The sequence below is a fragment of the Ixodes scapularis genome, unplaced genomic scaffold (assembly GCF_016920785.2).
Source record: "Ixodes scapularis isolate PalLabHiFi unplaced genomic scaffold, ASM1692078v2 ptg000490l_1___fragment_3__unscaffolded, whole genome shotgun sequence".
Taxonomy (NCBI): Eukaryota; Metazoa; Arthropoda; class Arachnida; order Ixodida; family Ixodidae; genus Ixodes; species Ixodes scapularis.
This window is the reverse complement of record NW_024609988.1, coordinates 597,074-624,762: the sequence shown is the minus strand read 5'-3', so window position 1 is coordinate 624,762 and position 27,689 is coordinate 597,074. Positions and strand designations below refer to the sequence as shown.

At 46.0% G+C, this 27,689-nt stretch overlaps 1 protein-coding gene across 1 annotated transcript in view; it reads right to left on the bottom strand.

The window, feature by feature from the left end:
* The window catches only part of LOC115332093 (beta-alanine-activating enzyme), a 56,631-nt gene that overhangs the window by 11,419 nt on the left and 17,523 nt on the right, over positions 1–27,689 (bottom strand). Inside the window, exons 3-8 of the mRNA XM_042287824.1 lie at positions 14,486–14,706; positions 11,927–12,116; positions 9,416–9,645; positions 4,945–5,042; positions 2,836–3,213; positions 864–955 (exon numbers count right to left, since the gene is read on the bottom strand). Coding sequence (XP_042143758.1) covers positions 864–955; positions 2,836–3,213; positions 4,945–5,042; positions 9,416–9,645; positions 11,927–12,116; positions 14,486–14,706 — 1,209 coding nt within the window. The remainder of the gene's footprint in view (positions 1–863; positions 956–2,835; positions 3,214–4,944; positions 5,043–9,415; positions 9,646–11,926; positions 12,117–14,485; positions 14,707–27,689) is intronic.

The following is a 27,689-nucleotide window of genomic DNA, read 5'->3' as shown; positions in this document are numbered from 1 at the left end:
TCCACACCTTAGAAATGTGGAAAGCGTATTTTGAGTACTGTTAAATCCATAAAAATAAAATACCGACTGAAGTTCCAGTGAAAATGTAGTTGGCGGAAAAGTAACTATTCACGGAACCTAAAATATACACGTTTTTGTCAAAAAAAAAAAAACTACCCTGCAAGCGAAACACTCGACTCAATACGCAAGATGGGCTTTATTATACCTGCTTTTTGACAGAGGGTATATTCTGGGGATTCACAGATTGTTTAAAATAAAGTTATGAAAACTACGATAATACGGTTTATGCTGGCTAGTTATATGGTGAGGCGGACATGTTATGGGGAACTAATCGTTCAGATAAGTGTGTTATATTACTCATATTTTTCTAAATATATTCTTATCAGTAAGAATAAATATAAAGCCCTAGTTATAAACTTGCAAAGCATGATCAAAGAGCGCTATATCAGTCCAATTTAGGAACATCTCGAGCGCGTGGGAAGAACGGTGGCGCAAAAACGTTACCATCGTGCAACATGCTCAAGGTTGCTGGTGGGGAAACGTACCCGTATGACTTTTCTTTACCTATTGCACGTGTGCTAACTTTAACGCATCGCCTCCCACAGTCTCTTTACAATTTACACTTTAGCGGTTTTCATGATGTTCCAGCAAGAACATACTTGGCAGAATATTATTTATTTTATCTGAATAAAACGTTAATAAACAAAATAATCAGCCGACTTATCGTGACATTTATTCCCCTACTTTATGTACCGTGGCCGCATTACTAAACTGCACAAACAGAGTAGTCTAGGTTTCACGGTTTTTTAAACATACATTTATTTATATATTTGTTTATTTACTTATATGGAACTATTTATTACCTTCCACAGGGTAGACAGAAGCCGATTATATGCAGCAGCATGATTCATCTTCTCTGAAGTTGTTTTGAGCAGCGCCTTAAGGTCGAGTTTACCTGTAGATAAACGAACAAAAAGCGGTTTCAATGCCACAACACGTCATCGCTTAAAAATGCCGCGCGAGTTCAAATCTCGGCTTTATGAAGCGAGTAGGACTATAGTTAAGACACTACTCGCACCAGGAATGTAAACACCAAACACCCGTTGGAAGGGGTACGAATGCTCTCAGGCTAGGTGGCGCGAGCTACCGCTGATAAGAAGGGTATGACAACAGCCATCGTTTTGTTTAACCATGTCAAACAGACCTTTCAGCAAACCTATAGTACGCCCGATGAGCGTGATACACGGGCTTGACAAAATATTATGATCTAGATTTGCATCACTAATGCATGATGCACATTAAAGACGAGCAGTCGTACTGCCGTGGCTGTATTTCCTATCAACAGCGTAAACCAGTGTCGCCATACCTCAAAGGTAGACCGGCATTACAGTGTCCAAGCACCAACGTCGGATTTGTTTGTTTTTGACAAAAATGGCCGAATACGACCAGGCGCCGGTTAATCATGACGTTACTCAAGGCGTGACGTTGAGGGGCAGCACGTAGTGCCACGCGAAACCCTTACTTTCAAAAAGAAATGTATTGGTGTAGTGCAAATTACAGGAAATTACAGTGATAAAGTTTCAGGCATGTCGGTTGGAATTACTGCAAACATGCAAACTATTTCCTATTTTAAGAGTTCTAAACGTCTCATATATTTGTGTCATAATTCTTTTTTTTCAATTCACGAATAATATGAATTTTAAAGTGTCTACGTATTCAAGCAAATGTATCTGAACACTGAACGCATAACACAAGAACAAGATAGGGCATTCAAATGCGATTCGAAATATTCTACAGAGGACGCAGAGGTTGTTGCTATACAAGAATAACCGGAATATATTCTTTGTATTTCTAGCTTTTACTACTCCCATTTTACCCCCAACCATCTTTGCGTAAACTCGTGTTTTTTGTTGTTGTTGAAATCTTAATTTCGCTAGTGTACTACGTCTTCTGTTTGAATATGTTTACTTAATGCAGTACACAGAATAGCAGTGTCCTTGAATCGTTGGCGAAGAGGAGATGCTTAGTTATGGGATATGGTGCCTGGAACGCGCGTCTTCGGCTGGTGTGTATACCGCGTATAAAAAAAAAGAAAAAGTGGTCCCTCGATTTATGCCCGATGACGTCATGAAAGTGCATGTTGTCGAGGGCCGCGATCCTCGCGGCGTCCCAACAGCGGTGGTGGATGCGACAGACGCCTGCTACGGTGCAAGTCGCCCTCCAGCCTGACAGACCAGGGAAGCTTCGGGAGCCAGAAGTCGGGACGCCGCGACGACAGCTACGTTCGCGTTCGATCTTGCTTCTCGCCAACAATTCTACGACCAACCGCCAGGATCGCGACCGCTGACAGTGCAACGGGCCGGCTTCCGTGACGTCATTTGTTGCCTCTCAGGGACCACTTCCGGACCTATGGGCGGGAGGTATAAAAAGCTAAACTCATCGGTCCAAGGCGCGTTCCAGGTACCATAGACAAGATATCCGTCTGCTTTGTTTCTTTTCTCTTCCTCTCTATTAGAGAGAAACAATAATGATAAAGCCACGATCACAGTGCTCATACATCCTGTAAAAAACACGGTGTTCACTGATGACAGAATGGTTCGGAGCTTCTTTGCTTTATACATTATGCTTCGAACAAGACAGTTTTTTTTATATCCCCATTGTGACGAAACCACCATACGAGGAAAGTATCAGACAGAGTCTGCAGAGTGTCTCTTGTGTGATGTAGTAGCAGCATGAAAGCTGCTAAAAAGTTCGAAGAAAGAAAGTAGAAACTTTCCATGGGCCACGGAGGGAGGTCCCCTTTTTACGCCACTGCGGACAGCGCAAAGAGCTCACCGTGTCTCGTCAGCGGCAACGAGCTGAACACCACGATTTCGAACGGGCAGAGGCACTCCGTCTCGATGCTCTTGGTCAGGGAGGGCAGGGCGTCTTCGGCAACGCAACCGGGCGACAGCGTGACAAAGATGTACAGCATCCTTTCTCCCTTCGAGAAGTGGGTTCGACAGGTTTCGACGGAAGGCGAGCGGAGCAGGATGGCTGTCGCGGGATCACCGCGCACCTTTCGGCCATTGTACTGGAAACTGGAGTCGTTCCTATTAAGGAACGTGAAGACGTTCCCGCATTTTTTCACTCGATCGCCAGAGTCTCGAAGGAGTACCGGGTCGACGTCTTGCCACGTCTCGTTGCCCACGAGACACCGGCGGTCGGTTCCACCTGGAATATCGAGTCCCAAATAACTGAACGAACTGCTCCTTTAGATAGATGACTGGATGAATGCACCCTTTCTATCGGGCGGTGACTTGCGCCACCCAGCCAAATAGTATTTTCAAGCTCCAGATTAAATGATGTCTAAGTGAGTTTAATCATTTTTAAACGTTATCCGCCCCTTAATTTTAGTCACCATTCATCTCATTTTTTTAAGTAAGCTGCTTTACTTATTTAAAACGTTTTGATTGACGGTTTTTCAGGTTCCTGAGGTAGTCAGCCTCCTCGCAAATGGTCAGCGCCATCTACCGGCTAATCAAAAAGCGTGATTGGTGGCCTTCTAAAAACCTATAACGGGACGTTTGTTTAAATGAAGACTTGGGAAAGTTGCTGAAACATTATCGACAGCAACAGCAGCTCTGTCGTCCTGGTATTTTTTATGCTATTGCAGCCCGTAATAGCTATTACGTCTGTGACACCGTTGCAAAAGAAGACGGAACATAATTGCGGCGTGTTGCAGTTAAAACACTTGGGTGTCCTCGGCTCCATGCTGTTATTGACTGCTGATACCGTCCCGTAACCGCCATTCAAAATGGCGGGCAACGCGTTTTACACTACCACGCACGCGCATAAACGACCGCAAAAAAGAAAAAAAAGAACAGTACACATGGCCACAGATAACCCTGGGAAAGGCCCATTGGCCTACCTCGTGCGAAACTTAGAATGACCTGCGGGAAGACTGGAACCGATGTTTTGCCAGAAACATTTAGAAACCAAGTATCTCCGAGAAACATCTGTCGGCAGTATTATCTAAGAGGTTCCTTTAATCGTCTTAGTACAAACTTGGACCGCCTTTTGTGCTTTGTTTGAACTATCCCTAGTGAATAGTGAAGGGTTCAAGTTGAATACGATAAATAATATCTATGAGGAAGCGAACGTACGATCGCTGGAATAATTTTCGGAGTTGAATTTATTGCCGAAGGCAGTTAACAGTAAATGGGCCTAAAGTTATATCAATGCTCAACTTCATTGTTTGAAAGACAAGACGGTGTAAACCAAACGTAATACAGTCATGCCACTTTAATACGGACCACGTAAATATCGTACTCCGTTATTACAATATTTTCGTGGACGAACTGGGAAAATATTATTTGTATTTCTCATTATAATGAATGACTCACACTACGAACGATATTCGATGGAAAATTGTTCATATTAACCTCCACTAGCTTCAAGTTTTTTTCTGAATGTAAATAATTCAAGCTGAGTTTTTCACCTGGCAAAGTTAAAATATCGTTTATTGAACCCATTGTTTTTGTTCTTTTGTGTTTTTTTTCTCTTTAAACGCCTGATTTCAACAAGTCCCTACATTCTTAATTGCACCGACCGGCATGACGATGCAAGTACTGTAAAAAAACAATTTCGGCATATATATAGATCGTATTATAGCAGAAGAATAAACTCGAAGACGCCACGTTCTTTCACTCAAAAATGAGCCTATACTCGGAGACAACGTTTATTGACGTTCCCAAGGTGAGGATTGGTGCTCACAGTTTCAATCAGCGTTAAAAAAGGGAGAGGGCACGAATGGCTCCTAGCATTTAATTCACTGCCAGGAAAAGTTGCCCCCGAACACAGCTATGCATGTTGACTGTCGTTGCCCTTAAAAAAAAGAAAAAAAAAAGCGGTTTTTAGCGTTTGGGAATTATATTTCAACTTGTACGATGGTGGCACACTTACCGAGGAAAAGCGTGCCTACCCCTTCTTCAATGACTTCCCCTGAATGCTTCCGCAGTTCGAGTACGGTTCCAGCTAACGGATTGCCGAGGGGGACAGCGCTGTGAATAGAGCGAGCACTCTCTCAGTAGGCTTGTTGCACTCGGACAGTGGGTGCGAGCGCGTCCAAATGGCGTGACCATGTAATCTTGGCTTCGACGTCTGCAAGACGCCTTTATAATGGTGGCGTTGTAGCGTCCGATTATGCACGAGCCATGTTCTGTTCGAATACTAGAGTCTGTCAGCGTCTGTTCATGAGCGTAAAAGGAAATGAAAATAAAATAAACAAAAAATGCGTTCTAATGTTGTATCGAAACGCTAAGCAGGGTACTTTGTAGACACTAACCAATATCTTCAATGTGCCCGACGTTTCGAAGCCGGCTCGGCACCTTGATCACGGGTGACTGTATGTGGGCCCAAAGGTAGCAATCTGTCGTTGCTTTTGTCTTCTCTCTCTTAGCATTGCTTTCTTCTGATTTGTGTGTGGCGCATCTTAGCCTGTGGATATAGCTGCTTAGCAGCGTTCCGGTGGATCGGTTCAGATTGTGGTTAGTACTTTGTATGTGCCAAGATTCCAATAAGAGACGTTTTCTCCAATTTCTTTCTCTATCGAGGATGGAACTGCTGTTCAAAGCTGATGACGTGGCCAGCCTTCTGAGCTTTCCCGATGAAATTTCCCGAACGTCTGCGCAGACATAAGTATGACGTAAAGAAAAAAATTACACCATCTTCCCGAGGGGAACTATGGGGTGATGCGGAGCATCGCGGATCGTTATTAACGGTGTTATTAACGGTGTTAGTATCGTTGTTGAACTTCACGGTCCCGAACCTCAGGTTCTGCTGCTCGACGTTCACGAACCAACGCGGCTTCCCGTTCTCGAAGGTCGGGTTCCGCCGCTCGCTTCGTACGTTTAAGTTGAACTTCACGGTCCCGAACCTCAGGTTCTGCTGCTCGACGTTCTCGAACCACCGCTGCTAGACATTGTCGTAGTTCAGCATCCGCCGCTCGACGTTGACGAATGGATGCCGCTTCTCGTTGCCGTAGTTCAGGGTCTGCCGCTCGCTTCAAGCGTTTGCGCTCAGCGTCGCGTGCCCTTCTCTGCGCAGCTTTGTCTTCAGTGGACGTAGCGTTGCTGTTAGTTTGCGGGGTGGTGCTGACGCTTGCTTGCGCCAACCCACTAACTGACGGGACGGTTGCTTCCATCACACTTCATCGGAATGGAGTGGAGTGGAGTCAACAGCGGTGAACTGAACGCGCGCAGCGCGCTGCCGCTGCTTATATTCACACTTGAAGGAGAGGAGACTATAGTCTCCTCTCCTTCAAGCGTTCAAGCGTGCGTTCGCTTCTACTCACACCGCGCGCGCATGCGCAACTCTCCTCCTATAGAGGGGGAGAGTTGCGTATGCGCGCACGGTGTGAGTAGAAGCGAACGCACGCGAAGTGCACGCAGCTGGTAGAGAGAGAAAGCGGAGAGAGTAACGCGCAGCTGTTGGAGAGAGCGAAGAAGGAGAGTTGGGCATGCGTAGTGTGAGTGCGGACTGCGACGCCGCGGGACATAGACCCGAGCAAGAGATGCTCCGCATCTAAGAGATATCCAAGACAACGCGCTGGCGGAACATGCTCAGAAGACTGGTCACGTAATCGGCTTTGACGGCAGTTCCATCCTCGATAGAGAAAGAAACTGGAGAAAGCGTCTCTTATTAGAATCTTGGCACATACAAAGTACTAACCACAGTCCGAACCGATCCACCGGAACGATGCCAAGCAGCTATATCCACGGGCTAAGATGCACCACACACAAAAACCGAAGAACGAAACAATGCTAAGAGAGAGAAGAAGAAAACAATGAGAGATTGCTACCTTTGGGCCCGTGATCAAGCAGCCGAGCTGGCTTTGAAACGTCGGGCACATCGAAGATATTGGTTAGAGTCTACAAAGCACCCTGTCTTATTACTTACCTAACCAGGCGGAGTTCCGTCGAAATGTTTATCTTTAAACGCTAAGAATGCATTCCTTTTAGCTGCCATGTTCATGTTTTTTTTGATGGCGCCTTTCCGTACGCGAGGGAGCGTACGAACGCGCAATCTGCTCCTCGTTTGCGTCCTGTCTCCACTCCGTCCTCATCTTTGCTGCGCACACACAAGTCTTATACGAAGCGACCTAAAAATATTCAATTTCGCTCGCGAGAAGCGCTGCTGAAAGCGTGAGAGCTGCAAGTCTTCGCGTCGAGAAGCTGAGGGAGAGGAGGATTGGGCCGCGTGCAAGGACGCCGGAACGTCGAACTCTGATTCGAACAATTAGTGGGGAGACCTAAAGCCTTTCGAGAATAAGGAGTCGAGCTGACCACTTGTTATGCAGTGCACTCGGTATCTCGAAAATTCGACCTGAAATTTTGGCGACTGACTAGACGAGGTCCATTCTGGCCTTCTTATCTTTTACACTCGGGGTAGGAGGAAACACGATATTTTAGATGCAAGGAGAAGCGTCCCTTCTCACACATGCGCGCGGAAATCTAACTTGCTCGACGTTATTATCCAGCTTCTTCGCTATTGGGGGTCTTACTTAAAACTGATGAATCAGTAGGATCTTTTATCAGTGCGATGCCTATAAAAAGGTACACAACACGCACCCATAATGCGAGCCAGAAAAAAACCAAGTTCAGGATCTCGAACGCTCATGTTAGAGTCGAAACAACTGCTCCTTCATTACAACGCTTGTCAACTGCAAAATAAAAAAGAGGGCCCGACGCTGCTTTGATGTCATGCTCTAAGCATATGCTTTTTCCTGCCGTAGTTTTAGCAGATCTGCGTGCATGTGATGATTTGTCCTAGTCAGTATCGCATCGCACTCACTTACAAATCGTTTTTATAAACCTGCTGAGTTTTCTTTAGCCTCCTATGTTCCATACAATTACTAAATCAAAATCGGATCATTGTGCATGCGATTTCAACTGTTGGAGACAGAAAACTTCAGACATTCCTTGTACCATCGTCATGCGTTCGTCGTCTGCTACACGCACCTCGTAAAGTCTCGAAGACCGGAAGTTGCTGTCGCAAACATTTTAGGAACAGCCTATTCTTAGCAAACTTCTGTCGTGGTAAGTGTGAAACCTAGGCTTTCTATATCTATTGTATTTAGTTATTTAAATTTCATGCCCGATTTTTGAGGATCATTCTTTCGTTGTGAAATCTAGTCCCATGTATTCGCCCATAACAACACCCCTAAAAACGGTTTCTTTGGAGCGGTGACGCCACACTTACGAAGTGAATTATCGACAAGCAAAGGAAACATCTGCAACATACGGTAAAATTAACATTAATGGCAACGTCAAATTAAAAAAAAAAATCACTTTATGACATGGCACTGTCGGCCGTTTAGATGGAGGATTAAACGCACCTAACCACATTTGATTTGTCAGTGTATAACGGAGCAAGGAAGAGACTAGGCAAAAAGGCGAGCGCTTATCGTTGCCTGCTGCCTCTATCCGTCGTCAAGCTGTTTGCGTTGCCCCTAAAAGCACACACCATATGAGCATTGTTCTGTTGTGCGGTATAAAATCTGCTGCAGTATGGCTATTAATGTTAAAATATCTCAAAATGAGTTTCGAAAGCTTTAAAGCAGAAGAGTGATAGTTTAGTGCTGCCTGAGGTTTGTTCGTGTGTGTGTGCACGCATGTGAAGAAGCACATTTCTTTCGTGTCACCGTTCGCATATTTTTTGGGTAATCCACTTACAAGTACTTAGTTACCAAAATGCACGGGCTGTTCACACGCTTTCGACAGCTTACAACTGGATAGTCTCAAAAGCGTTTTTTGAGCCATTCCTGACGGCTTACCACCGGCTCCAAAGCAGCGCAGCCAATGCGAAGCCGCCACAAGATACTTGCACACCGGCTTTGTTTTAGAAGGTCGGAGTTGAGCGCAACTGTGTGACTGGGCCTCAACACGCAACTGTGCCTCCGCTTCTGCACCACCACATGTACATACTTTTGCATAATATAACATTATAATGGACGAATGGTGGCTGCTAGTTAACTATTGCAGTAAACCCAATGCGGCATTTAATATGATGAAGAGTTTATTTCTATCGCCCGATGCGTAGTGAAAAATCTGCTAAATTTACAAAGCTCTCGTCAACTTTCAAAACGTAATATAAGGTAATAGTACTACAGTCTAACACTTCACAAAAATCATTGCCGTTGCTGATCTATGTCGGTATCCTTCAAAGGTTTCCTGAATTACTCCTGGTGAAACGAATTTTTTAGGGTTTCCAATATCTAAGAGAAATAAATCCTAATTTTTTTCGTTAATTTTTTTCTACCTTCAAATTTTTCAGAGATTTTGCATCCCTAATTGTACGTCACGTACGAGACCGTTCTATATAAACCTGCTAAAGCGCTGCTGAGGAATCGTCCAGGAAAAGAGTGCTTACATACCCATTTGCTCCGAGATCAATTTTTTGGCAGGTGGCAAAACACGACACCTCGGTGATGCCGTACAAGTTAAACATCTGCGTCGCATTTCCGTTGCCCTTCCAGCGTTTGAGCACGCAAGCTGGAGGACACTCTTCGCCTGCCAGAGCAAGGATTCGAAGGCTCGTGTCCTGGGACAGCAGGGATTTCTTCAGAAGGTTGGCTCTGATGGTGAAGTAGAAGCTAGGAGTTGCCTACGCGGAAATGGCAAGTTTAATAAAAGTTTAGTTGTATAAGCGTGAAGCTCTTAAGCAGGGCCTGGCAAAAGTACTCCGAAAATGAATCTGGGAATAAGAAATACTGAGATATGCGTATTTTAAGGCCAAAATACAACTACTGAGGTAGATTTTTTTTACGCAACAAGATATGCATGAGATGCGTTCAGAAAAGTACGAAAAAAGTGTTCCGGAATACAGATACAGATACATACTGAATATATTTTTCCCTTAACGAGGCCAAGCTGCGCGAATAGATATAATGATGAAATGCATTTCAAACAACCCTCATTTGTATAGCAAGTATGACATATGAAGCGAAATATGAACACTCAAATCGTCGAGCGATACAAATGTCTTTTTGATCAGAAAACGGATTCGCTAACTTTGAAAGTGAACTGCTTACACTACAGCATGAGTAGCATAATTCAAAGAGCATATCACCACGGCACCGACGATTTCGTCGCAATAACAAACTAGCGGGAAAAAAAGTCTCTCTACCGGCGCCGAAATGTGTAAATACCACCTTGATGGAAGGGAAATGCTGGAGCATCTAGTCTCAATTTCTGGTGTTCGACAAGGTAGCGAAAAACTTCCGCCCTCACAACTTTGTGTTCTGATTTTGCTAATAAGACGAGGAATCATTTTCTCCGGAGTCGTAGAAGACATGGACGTGTTTTGCTCCAAATGAGCCCTGCTTTGCCTCCTTTCCTATTTGGAATATTCATATTTTTATTTTGTCCGGTAACTTTGAAATGCTAGGGTGTGTCGTAAACTTTGGTCTTAAGTTCTTCCGAGTAACCCTGGAAAGGGGGATGGGGGAGGGCGAGAAAAAGATATTGAACAAGAAAGCGGGCACACGGAATCTACAGGAAATGAGATACCTGCGAAAAACGACTGAGCCAACTGATCTTTCTTCGAATGAATTTTTTTTCTTCAAGTTTGTTGATTCCTCTGTGCAATGTGCAAGGCAATCTCTGCCCCCCCCCCCCACTCCCACACAAACACACTCTTTAAGGTGATGTTATGTGGCGGTTTCATATGACAAAGTTTGAAATTCTAGAACCCTTTGCACCAGTAAATTTTTGACAAGAAATGCATCGAAATAATTACGCCTGGCTAAGTATCGCGAGAAAATTCATACCTCGTAAAAGTACTTCACCGTTGAGATAAAAATACATTTCTCAAATGTTTCTCGATGCAGAGATGCAGATACTCAAAAGTATGTGCAAGAGGCTATTGCGATACATTTGTATCGCGATACTGCCGTTCTGCTTTCAAGTTTGGGTAGTATCTCTGGTGAGCAAAATAGAAAAGTGAGTTTGGTCGCGTTTTAACTGTGCATAGTTACGCTTTGTCACGTTGCTCGCGCACGCTAAACACGCAGGATTTTATTGGTCATATTGGTTGACATAAATATTGCGCCGAGAAAGAAAGCTAGAAGAAAAACATCCTTACTGCTTAAATAAGACTAAAAGAGCAAGCTGCATTTTTTATAATTTACGCATTTTTGCTTCTTTCAGACGTTACCACGCTGATGCTGACAGCCTGACCGGGACTCGCGCATAACCGAACGCTGCCTTGCCGCTTTATGCTCGATTCAAGCATTACATCTATTGTGCCTCGAGGGCACCCCACACTGGTGTGTTCACCCAACACTAGCCAGAAGACAAGGCTGGGCCTTCCCTCCCAAACGTCATCAGTTGTGGATACAAGCATCGCCACCTAGAGTCGGTAACGACTCAATGACGGAGTGGAAAATGCCCCTTAATGTGAATGGCAATCTTCCGCCAGCAAAGCAAAGTCAATCGCGTCTAAGCGTGTCCGTGACGTCAAGATTTTGCGAACCAATCCCGTTTTCGTGATCCAATATTTTTTCAACAACTGCAAGTAGTTCAATCTTAACTTTGCAGTAGCATTGTACACTGCATCTCTTCATTTAGAGATAACGGCTTTAGTTTTACTTTAATATTTTTAATAAATTGGAAAGTGTTCACAAACTAAGCTTCTCTAGGCTAAAAAACTAAATGATGATGAACACGGATGTGTTAAGACTTACCATTTTCGTCAATGTTCCATACGAGTCTTCTTTTTACGACATTTTTCTTCTCAGCTTAGTGAAAGTAAGAGCGCTTGTCTCGTGTTTAGTTGTGCCTGTCCTTTGTTTTTGCTCGGAGACTATGGATTCCATGCGTAGAGGTGCGTAGCAGATGACTGCTGCGCACCTCTACGCAGCAATCATCAGAAAAGGCATATTTACCTGCAGGAAGCTAACTTTGTGGGCCTTCACAAGTTTAACAATCTCTGAAGGTGTCTCCCCGATAACATCGGACGGGAGGAGTAGGGTCGCTCCCGATGTCAACGCCAAGAAGATTTGTATCACAATGGGATCGAAGCTCAGAGGACACGTCCCGCAAATGACGTCCTCCGGCGTGATGTTGAAAATCTTCCTGCAGAGACAGCATTTGGTTTTTAAAACAGAAACATGAAAGATCGCGAGGAAAAAAGTTCGTAAGACCGCCGGTCATAACAACACGTTCTTTAGACATGTTTGGAGCGCACATGCTTCAAACATGCCTGAGTCCTGTGCACAGATACTAATTCTATAATCGTGTTGTTTGGCGAACACAGCGTTTTTTATGATGTATTAGCTATGTTACTGTGCATTAACAGAGCTGAGTAGACGTCGTCAGAACGGTGAGAACTCGAGCCACCAAGTTTGGTTTAATAGTTTTTCTCCACCCCTTAAAACCGAATACCAATTGACGTCATGGTCGAGTTAAGAAATGCGGGAACGTAATCTACAACGTTCTATTTAACGCACAAGGGAGTTTTCTTTAGCATAATTTCGAAACAAGTTTGGCGGGAAACAAATTTTCCGTTATGAGCAGACATCGGTCTGAGTGCAAGATATCTTACCGATCTCAATTTTAGCAAAGGTCACCTTCACTCGAGCTTGTTCAAACGTGTTAGTAGCGAGTACAGATAAATTATGAAAAAAAGGTTACACACAAGTCCAGGCGTTTTGTGATAGCTAGAATTCACGAACGAAGCAATATTTTTCTCGTTATTTTTTTTTACTTGCTTTAACGAGCAATCAAAAGGCATGTTTCGGTTTTGTATATATTTAAAAAAAATATTTGGGACCATCATAAATAATAGGCTTGAAGGTTCATTTATTAAAAAAAAATGTCATAATCTTAGGCGACTATGAATTTCAAAAACATAGTTCTACAGAGCAAGCTCTTCTTGGCATCAAAGATAAAATAATTTCGAACATTGAAAATAAATGATACACTGGGAATCGTTCTTGACGTAAACAAGGCTTTTTATACAGTGCAGCTCGAAATAAGATTGAGGAAGCTTGAGAAATATGGCATTTGTGGAGTAACGCTAACACTAATAAAGCGTTATTTGCCTGATCGTTATCCATTTGTCACTGTCAATAAAGGAACATCCTCCAAGATAGAAAATACTGCATGGCGTTCCCCATGGATCCAAACACTTTAACGGCGACAACCACACGAGAACCACTTTAAATTGAAATAAGTTATTAACCAAACTGAACGAAAACTAGATCTGAAATGATAGAAACTTGAGCACTGATCTACTTTTTCTTAAACATAGTATGCTGAAGCTCAATCTGATATATTATTTGCAACTGCTGCAAATAATCCATAAAAATAAATCCTACCTGACACCAGATGATGAAGAATCGGCAGTGTATAACAGTGTCCGAAACGCAAATTACCTAGTATAAGAAGAAACTATGAGCGACAAAGTTTCACTTTTCAAATCACAACCTTCCTAAGTTGCAAAGAATTCGAAACTGATTATCAAGTGTCTATACCCCAGTTTAAACGATATATTTTAAAGTATCTTGCTGCCAGTGATTTTGTTTTCTGTTAATCTTGTTTTGTGATTTTCACTCTACTGGAAATGTTTATTGCATCGAGTGCCGTATGCTATTTGAATTTATAAACAGCTGAAGGTTTCTGAGTAACTTTTGTGCCTCTCAGATTATATCGTAAACTTGCTCATACTTCTATGTGTGCTTTTCACTTAGGTGTAGAGATTTTTTTTTATTGTTTAGATGCTATTTTCTTCTATACTTCTTTGTGTTTTAATTTCAATTCATATTTCTGTTGAACACTTACGTATAATTGTTTGCACTTTAATTTTTTTTAATTGCAGAACAATATTAAAGAAAAAGTTATTGTACGCTAGTATGACTCGTACACTAGTATGACATTTTTCGTGCTTATTTGTGCTTTCTGTATAGACTTTTATAACTCATACTGAAAGTGTTTGTCTTGTGTGCATTTTGTTCTTATGTCACGTGTTGTACGCCAAGAGGGGGCTAAGGCCTTGTCAGCTTACCTCTTTTTGCCTTAAGCCCCCTCTGCGAACCAAATCCGCAGGAACAAATAAAGAAATAAACAATGAATGAATGTGTGAATGAATGAACAAAACGCGCGAAATACTGCTTTTGTGAGGCCGCCTGCTCGACTTGCAAGTTAGGCATCGCGCGGCGTGGCTCCGATAGAGAGCCTGGGAAGATTTCAATATTAGTTTTTTCATTACCTTCATTTGCCTTTTTTTTCTTTAGCTACTTTGAATTTAGAGATAATGCATAGCATGTCGGGAATATCAAAACCTGAGTATTTTGAGAATGTGTTTTCTTTGGGAATCTAAAAAAAAGTCGCCGGCGTTTGTGGTAATCATTTCTACACTCTTAATGCTTCTTCATCTTAATCGCTTACTCAATCAATCAGTAAAAACAACACTCTATAAAGAAAGTATTGAGATGGGAGGGTACCTGAAGTCAAGCACGTTTGGTACGATGCAAGAGTGGGGCACCTGCACCGTCTTTGGGTCTCCAGTTGATCCCGAAGTCCACATTGTGCAAGCCATCTCCGGATCCGCCGATTTTTCTGAAGCCTTAGTGTCAGTCACGGTGCCGAGACACTTTGCGAGGACATGGGTCTGGTTGAGAACCTTTCCTAGGACTTTCCATGAGCCGCTCTTTGACAACGGGCTCTGAAAGTTGGAAACTGTGAGTTATTATGTCTCAACAGGGATGCTGCGAACTTCGGTTGAACCCGAGGTTCTAACCCGAGGTTCGACGGCATACCTCAAGGCTCGACTGATTCGGCTACCTTTCGAACATTTGGCAAAAGATGATGTTCGACTTTTAAACGATGTTGCCCGGCATTGGAATAAAAAAAGGACTTTTGGAAACAAAAATGTATCAATCAAATAAGTCGTATAAAATGTTTGCTAATTCAATTACGATCATGTATAATTAGTACAGTCCCCATTAATATGGACACCTCGCTATATAGACCACATTAGGAATTTTTTGATTTGGGGGCCCTAGCCCTTGGGCCCCCATACCGTTTGGGGCGTCGCATTGCGCATGCCCAGTGACACTCCCCAGGCTGCTCGGGACATTCATAGCACCGGGGCCCCCGTTTCTAGAACACTATTTTCTAGAACGAAGTGAGAAAATACTTACATTTTTGCTTTGTTATTACGTGCACCTCGTGCTATGGACACTTTCTGAGGGAACTGAGGTGTCCATATTAACCAGACAGTACTGTATACCTTTAATCTGTGACAAGTTACGAGTGCAGTTAGGACAACCTCCTCCGACAAAGCCCTCCACTCTTTCCTATTTAAGAGAGCGAAGGCTGGAGAGGAGGAGAAGATGGACCCGCCTCCTCTTTAGCGTTCGCTCCTGTAATGCGGAAAGCGCGAAGGGCGTTGTAAGAGGAGCTTGTCCTCCACTCTTAAGGCTGGTTTGCGCACTGCATTTGCTTAACACTCACTTTTCGCAATCTCCTACGGCGAGTGAACAAAATGTTTGCGGGATCAAATGTAGGAATTATCTATTGGAAATAGTTCGATGTAATCTTGCGAAAAGTGTTTCAAGCAAATCAAAAAAGAATAATATCCGTTGAAATAAGAAATTTACCAAACATTGCAAGAGTTCCGCGGCCACCCAAGAAATGGAGCTAGTGTGATCTCTTTCCATGAGGTATCTCAAGATGTTGTAAGGAACTCGGTCGTACGCAGTCGCATGTGTGTGAGCCAGCCTTGAGCAAGACGGTCGAATACCTGGCTGTAGAGGACTTCGTCGGCGAGCAGAAGAGACACGGGTATGCACTCCTGCAGGCATTGAAGGCTTTCTCCGGAGTGCTCCACATCAAGAAAGGTAAAGGAGCAGGAGGCCTTTAAAATTCTAATCGAAGAGAACCAGAAACAAGAAATGTGGTTACAGAATTAGGAGATATGACGTGCATGTCATGCCCATAAGGGTCCTGTGATTTCACCATCTCATTCAGCGCTGCCGCTTCGTTATCTAAGAAATATTGCGCGGCTCATCTTCCTGTCTAGTTCCGCTCCAGCTGTGCTGGAGACTTTGCCGAAAGCGATTGGGCTCGTTTTGACAAAATCCAGGTGGTGTCTGTCAGTGTGTCGCGCCGGGGAGAGAGGGAGAGGTTGACGCGTGCTGACTTCAGCTCATCGAACCAATGGGAGCGTCGCACGCTTCACACTCTCCCCCTCCTTTTCCGTCTTTCCCCGGCGCTGACAAACGAAAGGCGCCGCCGGGTATTCGTAAAAACGAGCCATCTAACGTTACCGCATTAAAAACGCAACACATAGGTTTGTGTTCATACAGCAAAAAGTCAGTGTGCCTTGGAGGTGCAATGAAGGTGGAATTGCCCTTGATGGGGCTAAGCGGACGGGCCTGCTCGTGGTGGTCGCACTGTAAGAGGGCGCCGACGAAAAAGAGAGGATGAGGGAGGGAGGAGAGGTAAGTGAGGAGGAAGGAGAGAGGGATGGAAAGATTAAGGCAGGGACCGGTGGGAAGCGGGGTAGAAAGAGGGAAGGCGGAGGGAGTCATTGGGAGAGAGAAGGAGGCGACGGCAGGAAAGGGCGGTGGGTCAACATCTCCATGAAGGCCGTAACGCTCTGAGCTGTGACGTCACAGTGGCGGGAGGCCACGTCGAGAAAAGGCGCCCACTCTGGTTCTCTTTGCCGCGTCGTCTGCTCACTCATGTCAAGTGGTTCGTTCGTGAGCAGTTAGTGTTTTGAATGCGCAGCTTGTATAACTTATTCTATATATAATATAAACGTAATACACAACGCGTTACCAAGGTTGAAAGCACCATATCGAAATAGATGATTATCCCATAACTGTGGTACCACAGTCCCGTCTCGCAGCTCCCCACACATTTACAATGAACTGTCTCCGGTGACGATAATTTCTTCCTTCCTACGTGCCCCAATTCTGGTAAACTTACGTTGTGTCTGAGCTGCGGAATGGGTGAAAAGGAACTCCGATACATTTAAGAGAAGAGAACCGAAAAAACCCTGTCACCACCACAGGGAGCGCCAACGAGCAATAGATGTGTCGACGACGCTAAAACGTTAAGCCTTTGGTTACTTTCATCCCACACCTTATGGGCAAACTGGGGACTCCAAGCTTTTGGCACATGTCACCCCTCCGACAATCATGAGTAATCATCTTGACCACGAGGGGGCCGAGGGCAACTGGCCACGCGAGCGGCGCTCCGCCGCTGATAGAGGGCCGTCGCAGCGTATGCGCGGGGGCGGTTGGGATCGCGGCGCAGGTGATAACGGTCATTAAACATTTACGTGTTGTTGAACCGGTGTGCTGCGTCATACTCCGAGACGGGTTGCAGCAAGGGAAATGCCACACTGGCGTCCAGACGTGATATGCTGCTCGTCTGGGAGAATGGCCGTGAACTGGGTTCGTTCTTCCTTTTTACATAGACAATTTCGCGTTCCTGTGTTTGCCCACATTTGAGGGGCCGTTTCTTCGCAAGCCTAAGTTCATTGACCAGCGGAAGCCTCCACTACAACACGATGCCGTCTAGAGTGGACGCCGACAAAAACGTGAGTGAGGACGACCTTTTGACGCTCGGTGCACTCGCGGATAACGCCGCCAGCGACATAAAACCAGACGTTAAGCCTGCAGTCTCAGTCCTGGCCGAGGCATCATCAGACGGTGGTCTAGCAGAACTAAGAGTGGCCATCACCATGCTTTTTCAGATACAACGAGAGTAAATGATGCGCTCAAGCCCCACTCCAGCTGGAAGCACGACCCCGAGGGACTACCTAAGGCTCTCGCTTAGCGTTCCGGTTTTTTCGGGGTACGCATATAGAAAGTCAGTCGCGATGTTCGTCTCGGAACTGCGGAAGTACCAAGCTGCGTCGGGAATTGTCGAGGAAACCATCCTCAACCGCCTTTTGCCGGTTGCACTGACAGACAGTGCACCATTGTGGAGGCAGAGACAAACTACATTCACAAGTATGTCGGATTTTGAGGCGCGATTTAGGACTGAGATCCTCCCTCGGGATTACAGCATGGGGATTAAAGACGAGCTGCGCGCGCGCACACAGAACCCGGAAGAGTCACTCATTGAGTTTGTAAGGGTTCTCCAGGGACTGTACATTATCGCCGACGCCGCGGCACCAGAGGCGGAGAAAATACAACGCGCCATCCGCCAAAGCCACCCGCGTATCCATCCACATCTCAGGGGACGCACCTTTAAGAATTTAGACGAGACGGCACGGGAGGCGATTACCATCCAGGCCGACATTTTTGCAAAACTAAGATACCGCCCCCTCCACCGCAGAACATGACTCTGGAACCATCGTTTGCGTGGTCTGGAAACGCACGTGTACACAAAGTCGAGAGAGAACAAGACGATTCCAATCGGGCGTCTGCCCCCGAGCCCTAGATCCTCCTGCATACGAATCACGGACGTGCAGTGGTTATGAGGGCATACATTCACAACGCTACAGCCCCTCCATTGGTCAAGATGAGTTCTTGTCCTCTGAACCGGTAACGCGGAGCTTGGGAGAGGCAAGAAAGAGCGGGACACAGCACGAAGCCGACGGGTGGGCGGCGGGCCACGCCCCGTTGTTTTCGATGCGGCCAACCAGGAGACACACACCGGGACTGCAGCGAACGGCAGCGGCGGCCTCAGACACAGGAGAACGGCTACGGCCGGCGGTGGTAAAAAATTTCTTATCTCCGCCGGCCGTGCCAAAAACACAATCCACAAGATCATTACTTTCCTCCCACACTTATGCCGCTGCTCTCGTGTGTGGTTCTTTTGTGTTCTCTTGATGCTACGGCATTCACTTGGATTCGCGGTCCTGCTACGGTGTGAGTGACATGTGCGGCCACTAGTCAAATATCACACTCGTCAATTATCGATAGGGCTCTCTCCCTTGACAGGGAGCGAGAGTTCATTGAGTTCCTGTTCAAGTATTTTCGTGGCGGATATTGCGGGACGTAGGAATACGATCGACAGGTGAGAAATAACTTATTTACGGGCTTTGTTATTCATGTAGGACGCAAGTAGAGTGCTGCAATCGGTTGCTCTGGTCACGTGATAGAATGGAATCTTGTTTTTCGTCGTTACCCATGTGCAATTGCGTCGCTATTGGTAAATAATGACTGGTAATATTCAAGTTTTCTCTGGAAGGTGAATAACAAGTTTATGTGCGATCATTGAAAATGCGTTGCTTGTGCTTGTGTGTTTATTTATGCTAATGCTATAGTATTGCCTCTAATGCGTTTATACTATAGTTCTAGCTGTATTAGGGTAATAGTATTATTGAATAAAAAATGAATGATATTTTTTTCTATAGCAGCTCGAGCCCATAAAGGGAAGTGGATTAGTTCACTGTAAATAGTACGTTTAGTTCCCTTGCCACACGGGAAAGTTAATATATTTTCATTAAATGGTAGTATGGTATTGAATCAGCTCGAAACGCTGAGTGACTATAATTCGAGGGTCGCGAACCGATTTGCCGACCCCATAATGTCATTCGATCTAAATTACAATAATTTTGCCATGTGGCCGGGGTATAATGCAAGAATTCATTGACTGCGTGCGTTAGCATAGCTTACATAATTGGGACACTTGTCCAGTGGTGTCCACGTTAGGCTACGCGTACCTGATATTTACTAATATCCAATTTGCTGTGTCCAATCACTGTGTGTCTCGCAATTCTGTCGAAGCAATTCTGTGTAAAATATGCATTTCTACAGCAATAATTGCGTGGCTCAATGTTTTCGACTTAAATCAATCACATTTTAGAGCGCAGCTCTTAGGCGTCCGTTTCCGGCTTGAGCAGCGTCGGCGTCGGCGTCGCCGTCGGCGTAACCGCGCGGTGCACTTTGGGAAATGTCCCATAATGCACCGCGCGAGACCCTTGTGACGTCACGAGGGTCGCGCGCGGTGCATTATGGGACATTTCCCATGATGCACCGCGCGGGGACCCCCTCCCTCTCCTCCTCCCCGTGCGGTGCATCATGGGAAATGTCCCATAATGCACCGCGCGGGGAGGAGGAGGGGCTGGAGGAGGAGGAGGAGGAGAGGAGGAGAGAGTGGAGGACAAGACGAAGAGGGGGAGGAGGAGTATGAGGAGGGAAGGGAGGGGAGGAGGAGGAGGTGAAGGAGGAGGGCGAAGGGAGGAGGAGGAGGGGAGCAGGAGGACAAGGAGGAGGAAGAGGAGGTGAGGAGGAGAGATATACCCTCCCCTCAGTACCCTCCCTCCTCCTCTTCAAGAGCTGCACTCTAATTCGGTGTTACAAGATGTAAACGTTTTTCATATTTCTGTAGACGTCTTATACGCACAACTCGTGCCATTTCATACCGGTGTAGGGGGATCGGTGGCCGAGTGGTCTAGCGCACACCAGCTCGGAGCACGTGGAGCGAAAGCTCGCGCTGCAGAACCCAGGGATCCTGGGTTCGAGCCCCACCCCTGCCCGTTTCGATCTGGATGAGCATCGTACCGGCGTGCGGTCGTGTATCACTACTGCGTGATGCATGTTAAAGACCCCAGGCTAGCGGCTGTACCGCACTGGCTAAATTTAACATCTACAGCTGGGAGACTCGTCGCCCCTGTGAGGCAGACCAAGTTCTAGGCTGTATAAACACACACACAACCCAACTTTTTTTTCATACCGGTGTAATATTTCGCCCGTATAAAACAATATTTTCTAGCCCCGTTGCTTTGTGCAGCCTTCATTTTAGCTGATAAGACATGCATATGTGACTAAAAGCGCGTTGTTACGCAGGTCGATCCAGGCGCGTTGCCTACGAAGCTCGCCTCGGATGGCCTTTCTTTCCAACGTCACGAGAAGAGCGCTACGGCCTCTAGAAGTGTTGGGCGGCTGGGGATGGACGAGGGTATACAGGGAGGGAAGGCGTGGCAAGTGAGAATAGAGGGAAGGAAGATTGGTGGGGAGGGAGGAGAAAGTGATGAGGAGAATGAGGGAGGAGAGGAGGGAGAAATGAAGGAAGGGGAGGTAGGTGGTAGAGAGAAGAGTGGAGTGTTGAGAGAGGGAGAAGTAAGCTGGGAGAGAATAGAAAGATATCGGGTGAGGGATGGAGAAGGGGAGAGAGGTGGGCATGGTGGAAAAAAGGTGTGGAGGGAAGTGAAAGAGATGAGGAGAGTGAATGAGCAGGGCAGAGGAAGGAAAGGGAGAGAGGAGGACAGAGGAAGGAAAGGAAGAGAAAGATGGGGAGAAAGCGGGAAGGGAAGTAGGTGGGGAGTAGAGGGGAATAAGAATAGGGAGAGAGGTGAGAAAGAGATGTACGCAGAAAGAGGGAGGCCGGGTAAAGGAAGCGTTAGGGCAGAAGGGAATGGATGGGAGAAAAGTTTAAGCGGCGTCATGCTCAATCCATGAAAAAAAATTACACCATCTTCCCGAGGGGAATCATGGGGTGATGCGGAGCAGCGTTCCATCACACTTCATCGGAAGAACGGAGTGAAGTGGAGTCAACAGCGGTGAACTGAACGCGCGCAGAAACTGGTTTGCTCTTTATGTTTATACAGGCTTGATGGAGATGCGCCTCAACGGGTAATCGGTCTCTTAGCTGTAGATGAGAAATTTAGCCAGTGCGGTACAACCGCTAACCTGGGATTTTTAACGTGCATCACGCAGTATAGTGATCACACGAACGCGTGCTGGTACGAAACTCATTCAGATTGAAACGGGCGGGGGCGGCGGGGATCCAACCCAGGAGGTTCCCAGCGCAAGCTTTCGCTCCACGCTCCGAGCTGAGACGCGTCAGCCCCCAATTTAGGGCCTTTTCCTTGTGCAGTTAATTCGTCAGCTCGCCTGCGCATTTTCGCTTTCTTCATTGGATGTGTTGTTTATGAGCACGGGACATAAATATTTCTGCTCAATCCAGCAGAGAAGCTAGATTAGGGTAAATGTCATGTGATTCTAAGTATCCCGCAAACTTTTGAAGGCAAACTATGTTTTTTCATAGGTCATGACGTTCATTTTTTTGCTAAGTTAAGAGAGCGAGGTGAATTTGTGTTTTGGGCACGTGACATCCTTCTGCCCCTAAATTTGGGAGAAACTGTATGGACGGACAAGTGTTTGGCATTCGTTCGACGACCGTTACAAGCATTTCAAGCTTTAAGAACGAGAAATATGAATTGGAATTACTACATTTCAATCAGGTGTAAATGCTGTCTGTGTTGGTGGAAACCTTATATTGCCGCGTTCATGGCCGAGAAGGAAGGCTTCTCCATACTTCTAGAAGCTTCGCGTATGCTCCTACCCCCAATATAATAGATAAGAGGCCCAGCCTCACCTTGTCCAGTGAGAGAGAAAGACTGGCACCCTGGCGCTTCCCTGCTGCCACGCCGACGCCTCGCCGCTCCCTGCTGCTTTCTCGATACCCGTTTCTTTTTTTTTTTGCACAAGTTTTGCGATTGAATCTTTATTTTTCGTTTTACGTTAATAAATCGGCACCCATTTGCGACAATATTTTTTTTTTGTACCTATAACAAATGGCACGGAAGCTTTATTGCACCTGTGCTCGAATTGCCCATGAGCCCCTGAGCCCTTCTTAAAAAATAAGATATCATCGTGTAAAGGTACAATTTTTAAGAGTTGATTCATACCCCGAACCATTCTTTCATGTAACCACCTTCTAGAGCCCGTAATAATTTTATCTGGTGGCGTCGCCTTTAAAAATGCCTTGACATTGTAGTATTTTAGTACTTAACTAACAGCTAATAATTTTATTCTTAAAATTTGTTAGTTTAGTTGTGTTACTTATACTTGCAACCTACTCTTTTCTGTAATGCCCTCGTGGCCCTTAAAATATTTAAAATAAATATTTAAAAAAAATGAGCCGCACTTTATAGGCGTCTAACCATATAGGCGCCTAAGATAATCCTAGAAGAAACAGTTTCCTCGTAATGACGCCATATTTAAAACTCGTAGATAAAAAAATATACCACCTGAGCGAAGAGTCAATTATTAATTCGGGGTGAAAATTCCGTTCATTATTTTCAGCTCTCCCGAGGCATATTCAGAAAACAGTTGCAAGTCAGCTGGCCGATTAGGGCGCTCTGATGGGAGGTGTTTCGTGAATGTCACATGACCTGGTTTATGAGAGCCAGCAATGAAGGGACGAGATGGCGAGGCTTAGGTAAACACGCCTCAGTGATCCACGGGTTAGCTTTTAGCTGACTCGCAGATTTGCTTACCCCATATGAGTAAGCAGATCTGGGAGTTGGCTAAGGGCTAATGCGTGAATGACAGGCAGGCTTATCTAAGCCTCCTCCCCCTCCTCTCTCTGCCCTCGTAAACCAGGCCATGTGACAGTCTTGAAAACGCGACAGTCAAAGTGCCCAAATTAGATCATCTGCGTAAAGGCTGTCCAAACAAAATATAGCGAAAACCGCCATCATACAAATAATGTACGGTTAAAAAAAAAAAAGATTAACCGTGAAAGTTGTGGAGCGCGCGTCCGTGTTTAGTTTGGACATCAACCACGCCAAACAGGACGGATTTCCTCCTCGCCTCATCATTGTCGTCTCTTCCCTTTTCTTGTTTTCGGAAGACTGAGTTAGAGAACAGTGCGCCTTGCAAGTGGGTGCATTTCCTCCTTCTGCGCATGGCAAAGGAGGTGTGAAGGTGGGAGAGGAGGTTATACTAGGCTCTGCCTCCTCGGGGGGGGGGGGGGGGGGGGGGGGGCGGGGGGGGGGGGGGGGGTCGCGGATGTACACATTTCAGCGTCGGCAATGGCGGACGTGCTGTAGCAGCTGTGGCTGTAGCCGTAAATCCTTCGCGTGGTTGCTGGTTAAAGAAAAAAGAGCAAAGAACGTTCCGCACCTTTTGGTTCTCTGCACCTTGTACCCTTCTTACACTGTTAGCAAGTACCGTGTATTTAGCGAATATTTGAGGTGAAAAACACGCTAGTTACACAAATTACCATAAATTTACACGTTGAGTAACGGATAATTCGTTCCAAAATCATGCGAGGTTGTAAAAAACGTGTTTAGGTTCGGTCATACACGCATAGCCGTGTAGCCGACCTCGAAAACACGCATCACCCCTGACGACGACCGCAGCACTGCCGGCTATCGAAGCACCGGAATGCTTGGGGACACACCTAGAAAGGACCGTCGAGACAAATGCCGCGGAAAGAAACATGTCTCGGAGACAGATATGCACCAAAAACAATTACGCCATGTCGCGGGACGTGGCGAACCCCTCGCTTACCGCGCTCGCTGCCATTCCTGCCATTGATTTGGTCGATGGCAATGCGGCTTCTCTCATGTCGCCTATGTTTGTATTTAATTTAGGGTCCTTGATAATAGTTTCTTACATAGCAGAAATAAAGTTATGGGCCTAATTACTCTTTCTAAACAGTTAAAACGGATATAAAAAGCGTTCCCTCGATCTGAACACGTGATATCGCAGTTGGTTTCGTTTTGGCTTCAACCCTTCAACTGCAAGCGAAGGTGCCGCAGCTTCTTACGCAGCCTCCTCAGAATTGACTGCGCTCCGTGGTGGCCACCGTATTAAAAATGCATACCAGTTGCTGCATCTGTAGGTCATCTTTAAGTTAGAGCTGACAGAGAAAATCTTGCCACGGCGCAACGCCGATGTACGCTGGAAGCTAGAGCCGGTTTGCTTTCGTTACTTTTGTTTGGTGGGTAAAAATTTGGCAACAACGCACGTTTAGCTTGACTCCGGTATTGTTTTGGTTCGTCGGGACGCTAGAAGCTCATAGGTTTGCAAGCACATGTTGCGAAGACGTGACCGGAGAAGTGCCCCTGTGATCTTCCCAGAAGACGGAAAGTGTCAATCGTAATCGTCGTGTGTGCTTTGAAAGCGAAGGGAGCCACAGGGTCCACGAGTGCGCAACCACAAGCCAAGATTCACGACAGCGCAGCGTTGACTTCGGCGATCTTGTTCTGTTTGGTGCAACACGGCGATGCGAAAAAGATCTGAAACGTTCGTCGTGTGTGGTGCGGTGCTTGGAGGTAGAAACCCAGACTAACACGGAGCGCAAATTGGTTGTTGCGGGGTGGAGGTGCAACAAGTTCAGTCCCGTCGTCGTCAGCTGATCCGATCAAGCTGGTTCGGGAGGACGCAGCGAGCGTTTTTAAAACTAAATTTTCCTTCGTTCCGTTTCAAACTGTGAAATTATTCCGACACATACCGTGAGTAAGAAGCAGTGGGCGTTTTCAACAAAATTACATCGTTTTAATTGAATTATGGAATCCGGATTGTTGTCCTTAATCTGCCGTTTTTATGCTTCGTGTTGGACTGCGTTTGCACAGCGACGCACACCGCTCGAGTAGATGATTCGGTCTTGCAACGAGTTTGTTGCGCCCTTCATGCGCCGTGAATAAATTAGGGCCACGACTTTGTTGCCCACAGATGCATGTACTGAGACCATGTTTTACGTAGTGAACGTTGTGCTTTTTCCTTTATTTTGGGAAGAGGCGTTGGTGCACTTATTATGGTACAATCACTTGAGAGTTGAGAAATTGGAGAACGAGCAAGCTTTCCCAACTTTGTCTCTTTCTCTCCGGCACTGCCCTGTTTCAGTTTTAGTAGGCATATCTACTAGCAGGTACAAACTGCTCTAAAGCAGGTAAAAAACGGGAAGCTTAGGACGGTGCGGACTCCGTGTTTCGCGCTTTTTGCAAGGTGACGGGGTAAATGCTTTTGTGAGGTATGCGGAAAATGCAAGCGATATTGTTATGCCCGTCGTCTGCGTCTCTCCAGCAAAACGAATAAGATGATCTACAAAGGCGCAATCACAAGCCAAGATTTACGATAGCAGTGCGTTTGCTTCGGTGATCCGTGTAGTTGTATTTTACCCTGCCCTCTGCAACACCGTGTCATGACGAAGAGCTGGAACGGTCAGGGTTTGTGCTGGCCTCCCGGTTGACAGAAACCCGCCTCGCCCGCATCGGCACCGAGTGCGCTTGGGCTGTTGATGCACAAGCCTTTCATCCGCGGCTTGTCGCCAGCTGATCCTGCTGCTCAACAGTGAGGAAGCGGCGAGGGTAACCTCTGAAGTGAATGTAAATCCTCGTTCATTCAGTTATCCGGTGTCAAAGTGTGGAAGATGTCCAACGTGTACTGAGGGCGGGAACTACGAGCGTTTTGCCTTGTTTTTATAACCGAAACCAGACCAACGAGATAACTGCCTTGCGTACTCCCAAATGACAAAAGCAATAAGTTTCAACAGGTCGAGTACGTCACCGGGGATGTAGGCGAGACGGTGTACACTGTTTAAACGCTTGCAGTATCCGCGAGTGGTACCAGGAAAGCGACGTCAACAGAGAAGGAGCTTGCGATACAGCATAATGCAGTGCTACGGGCCCGCGTATCTTCAAAGTCCGGGGTGGTGGCAGTATAAAAACAAGACGCATCAGCGCCCCACACCAGTGTTAACGAATGACACCGGTCACAAACTCCCAAGCCCCACCGCTCCACTCGACACCGACACGACATACGACAACAAACTGCATCAAAACGTCCCAAAAGTGAAGGCGTCTGCTCCCTTACTGCAACTAGCGGAAGTGAAGTGTTGGGCGGATGTCCTTCACAAAAATATATAAAAAATGCTTTGCGCAAGGATCATTTTCATTTATTATTGTATACGTAATGACAAAATCCCAATAATTTGTTTTCCTATCTGATTCAAGCTAGTCGTACTGCTCATAACACTGGTCAAGCAAAAAAAATAACAACAAAACTTTGAACTTTTTCATGACCGGTTTAAGATTTATTGTTAATATATCGTTATTTGTCGCAACAAACTAACATTATAGATCTTGCCTCCATACTTTTTAGATGCAAACAGATCTAACACACGGCTGCCCATTGCGCCGTGTTCTGTGTCTTCTATAAATCTGTAATGGTCAGCGACCAAAGAGCTCACCCGCACATGTCAAGCTTATACACCAACTCATGTTTACAAACAAACCGGAGCGCCCGAACCGCCCCAAGCGGACGCCACCGGCGCCGCGCATGCGCGATGGGGGTGTGGGCAAGAAGCTCGCAGTCGCCCATAAACAAACCATTGAAATGCGATGTTGTCGGCGTCGGTGTGAGTCCCCGCGCTCTTTTTGGCGTTGAAATTGTTGATTCTACGTTTTCCTAACGATGTCTGACTACTTGAGCGGCGTCAGCGAAATTAACGAGGCTCGTTACACCGCAAAACTTCGTGTGAATCATCTGACATACGGCGATTCATTGCGCGTGGACGCCGCAGAATGTACGCCAAAGCCTGATTCACATGATGAAATTTCGCTCGCAATTTTCAGTAGCGACGTCGCTCGGAATGCAAAATCGTGAACCGTAGCTGAGATGTCGGCGCCGATACTGAAAATCGCAAGAAGAATCTAACCAAGTGAATCAATCAGGCATAACAAGTCGGTGATGGCCACTGGTAACAATGATCAACATCTCCTTGTATCTACTGTTTACGTCCCGCCTGCTTACCAACCTTCAATCTTAAGTCTTTTGAGGCCTGCACTTACTTCTTATCGCAAGTACCAGGCCCACGTTTCGTCTACGGGCCGGTGTCCCCTAAAAGAGCAGACGACAAGCAGAGCAGAAACGTTTGAAAGAGCAGACGACAGTTCGAACGATCAGGCGGCCGCTTGAACTTGAAGACGCACTGAACGTAGTCCGCAGG